This window comes from Corvus kubaryi, unplaced genomic scaffold (genome assembly GCF_017639235.1).
Source record: "Corvus kubaryi isolate FWS band 111438036 unplaced genomic scaffold, C.kubaryi_AGA036_p1.0 split3-73, whole genome shotgun sequence".
In the NCBI taxonomy this organism is placed as follows: Eukaryota; Metazoa; Chordata; class Aves; order Passeriformes; family Corvidae; genus Corvus; species Corvus kubaryi.
In genome coordinates this window covers 34,714,608-34,717,599 of record NW_024582091.1, presented here as the reverse complement: position 1 = coordinate 34,717,599, position 2,992 = coordinate 34,714,608, and the positions used below count along the sequence as shown (strand labels likewise).

The 2,992-nt window shown below is 64.0% G+C and overlaps 1 protein-coding gene across 8 annotated transcripts in view; it reads right to left on the bottom strand.

Moving 5' to 3' along the window:
• The window catches only part of L3MBTL3 (L3MBTL histone methyl-lysine binding protein 3), a 76,067-nt gene extending 73,302 nt beyond the window's left edge, over positions 1–2,765 (bottom strand). Inside the window, exon 1 of one of the 8 annotated variants that reach the window (XM_042016569.1) lies at positions 2,669–2,765. In XM_042016569.1, the coding sequence (XP_041872503.1) occupies positions 2,669–2,745 (77 nt within the window). In that variant the 5' untranslated portion in view covers positions 2,746–2,765. The other 7 variants (XM_042016573.1, XM_042016572.1, XM_042016570.1 and 4 more) reach the window with 7 other exon arrangements.
• Between the last annotated feature and the right edge of the window lie 227 nt (positions 2,766–2,992).

Sequence of the window (2,992 nt, the reverse complement as noted above, 5' to 3'; positions counted from 1 at the left end):
CGGAACGCTGCGGCGAGGCCCGGCGGGCGCGGCCGCCGCTCCCCGGCGCCGGCAGCCCGCGGCCTACCAGCAGAGGTCCCTCCTTGGCCAGTTTTGCGGCGTGTTTTTGCTGCACTTGAAACTTTCTGGAGAAAACCCGGGCTCAGGTCCGCGTCTTCCCCAGGCTCGGGCAGAACCACCGAGACAAAAGCGCCCGCCCGGCTCCTCGGGAGCAGCGCTCGGGGAAAGCGGTTCTCGAGTCTCTCCGCTTCCCTCCCGAATTTGCCTTTTTTTCCTTCGCCCCCGCCCCGGGCAATTAAACAGAGCGGGGGAAGAGTGCCCCCCTGCCCCGGCGAGGGGGCGGCGGTGGGGGCGAGCGCGGTGCGGGCGGGGGTGGGAGAGGAACTGGGTGTTAAGTGTTCCTGAGGAAGTTGCACAACGAAAGAGGGACTCTGCTTGTTTACTGGGTCCCTCGCTTTTTTATTTTTCTTCCCACCCCGCCCCCCCCCCCTTCGCCTCACCCCCCCGGGACCGGGATCCGGGAAAAGGAGATTGCCTCCGAGTGGAAAGGAAAAAAATTTTAAAAATTTTACCTTCGCCTCCCTCCTCCCCTCCCCCAGCGCGGAGGAGAAGGAGGAGAAGGAGGGGGGCGAGCTCCCTTTTTTTCTAGGGGGCTGCGGGGGCTCGCTCCTCGGCCGCTCGCAGCCGATCTCCGGGCATCCCTCGGCGGAGAAGTCACCCCTTCCCGCGGGAGGGGCCGGCACACGCCGCCTCCCCGGAGGGCTCGCCCCCGCCCGGCCCCGCAGCCGCCAGCGCCCGGCCCCGCGCTGCAACTTTTTCTCTCACGCTCTCTCGTGCGCTCGCTCCGACGGGGAGGGGGGAAAACCATGGGGGTGGGGAGCGGGCGCCGCTGCGGCCCCGACGCGGCGCCCCCCGCCCCGGGCGCTGCAGCCCCGGCAGCCTCTCCCAAGCCCCGGCCGGGGGCGGGCGGCCGCTCCGCGGGAGCGCCTTCCCGTCGGCCGCCGCTCCCTCCCCCCCCCGAAAAAAAAAAAAATCGCTTTCCGCCCCCCCCACCGAAAAAAACACCGCCCCACACGCGCTAGCGAGAACAAGTGTGCCTATATCCTGTTGTTATATGCACCGGCTGCGGAGACGGGGAGGGAGAGACGGGCGTGTGCGCGGGGAGCCGCTCCCCCACCCCGGCCGCACTTCAGGCGAGAGCGCGCAACTTAACAGAAAAGCCGCGTCCTATTCCCTGCCCCTGCCTCCCCCCCGCTCCCTGCCCCCGTCGTCGGCACAATACGCACTCACGTGTATGTGCGCTCACACACACCGCCGGCACCCCGGGGCCAGCCCCCGGCAGCCCCCCGAGGCCGGCCCGCGGAGCCGGCGGCGGTGACAGGCGCCGGCCCCCGCCGCCGCACGCAGCCCGAAGCGGGCAGGGGCCGTTCCCCCGCCGCCTCACATGTCTGCCGCAGCGAGCGCGGCGCACGCACCGCACAGAGGCAGGAACTGAGCACTCGAGCAAAAGACTTTTTTTTTTCGTCTCTTTAAAAAAAAAAAAAATTGCTACAAGCTTGCCTTTTTTTTTTTTTTTTTTGTATGTGTATGTGTGTGCAAACTTTCCCCAAAATGGCGGAAATTGGGAGATGATTATATTTTAAATATCTCTCTCACACAATCACACAAAGTGCAGGAGCGACGGAAAATACAAACTCTCCGCTGCGCGCTGGTAGAGGCCTTCGCACACGGCGACCCACGGCACATTCAACCGGTATATCCCGGCAGCCGCCACCTCTCGCCGCTTCCGACCAAAAAACCCGGGGCTTTTTCGCACCCCTCTCCGCTGCGCATTGCCCCCTCGCAGCCCGCACTTCTCCCCGTCCTTCAGCCTGTGCGAACAAAGAGCCGGGGCTGCGGAGGGGGGGCTCGGGTGGCAGCAAGCCCCCTCCCTCCGCTCCGCTCCCTCCCCGCCCGGCGCTCACACGCACACCCGTGCCCCCCCACCTTCCCCCCCGCCGCCCGGCCGCGGCACCCGCATCACATTGTTCCCAACAGCGCGGCGGTGCCCCGTAAGTGTCATTAAATGGAGCCAACTGACAAGCTCATTGGTGGGGCAAGTCTGCAAAATGTCTCTCCCCTTCCCTTCCCCCTCCCTTCGGAACCCACTACCCCCCCCCAAAAAAGGGCCCCCCCAAACACATTTCCACAGCTCCCTCCCCCGTGTATATATATATGTACATACACATACGTGCGTGCTTGCCTGTGTATGTATATAAATATACAGCGCATATATATATACATGTACTCCCTTCATGTGTTTGGGAAGAGAAAAAGAAATACCAGGCACCTCTCTCTTTCTTTTGTTCCTCTTTCACACTCGTACACTTATGATTTAGTGGGATCCCCGGTGCCCCGGCCGCTCCCCAGCCACTTGCGAGTCACTTGCCCACTTTCCCCGGCATTAACTTCCATCCTTTCTGCTCGAGGTGGTCGGGGAGAAGCCCCCCTCCCCTTCCCCAGATACGTTTCGTAAGGGAAGGAGAGGAGGTGCGTCTCTCCCTTTATCTCTCGCGCTCTCTCTAACTTTCATCCTCACCTAGGGGGAAAATTAAAACCCGTCACCAGCCTTTGCCATCGCGGCTCCCTAAACGGCTTGCGGATCAGATCGGAACCCGCCGCTCCTTACCCCCCCAAATTCTCTCTTTCTCCGTCTCTCGAGTAGTCCTGACAAATATGGTCCAGGGCTGCGGGCACAGTGAGCATGCGCCCGCGGAGCCAGGGCTGGGGAAAGGGGAAACTGCCGCCGCCGCCGCCGCCGCCGCCGCGGCTCCTCTTCCTCCCTCGCCTGCGCTGCCGCTGCGCCCCGGCCGCCCGCAGCCGGCACCCGGCAGCCGGCACCGGCGGCGGGCATCGCCCTCGCCAAAAACGCGGCCGCCGACAAGGGCTCTGGCGGAGGTGCATCCTCCCCCTGATTTACTGCCGACGCTGGAGGAATAATAAGGAGACTTGT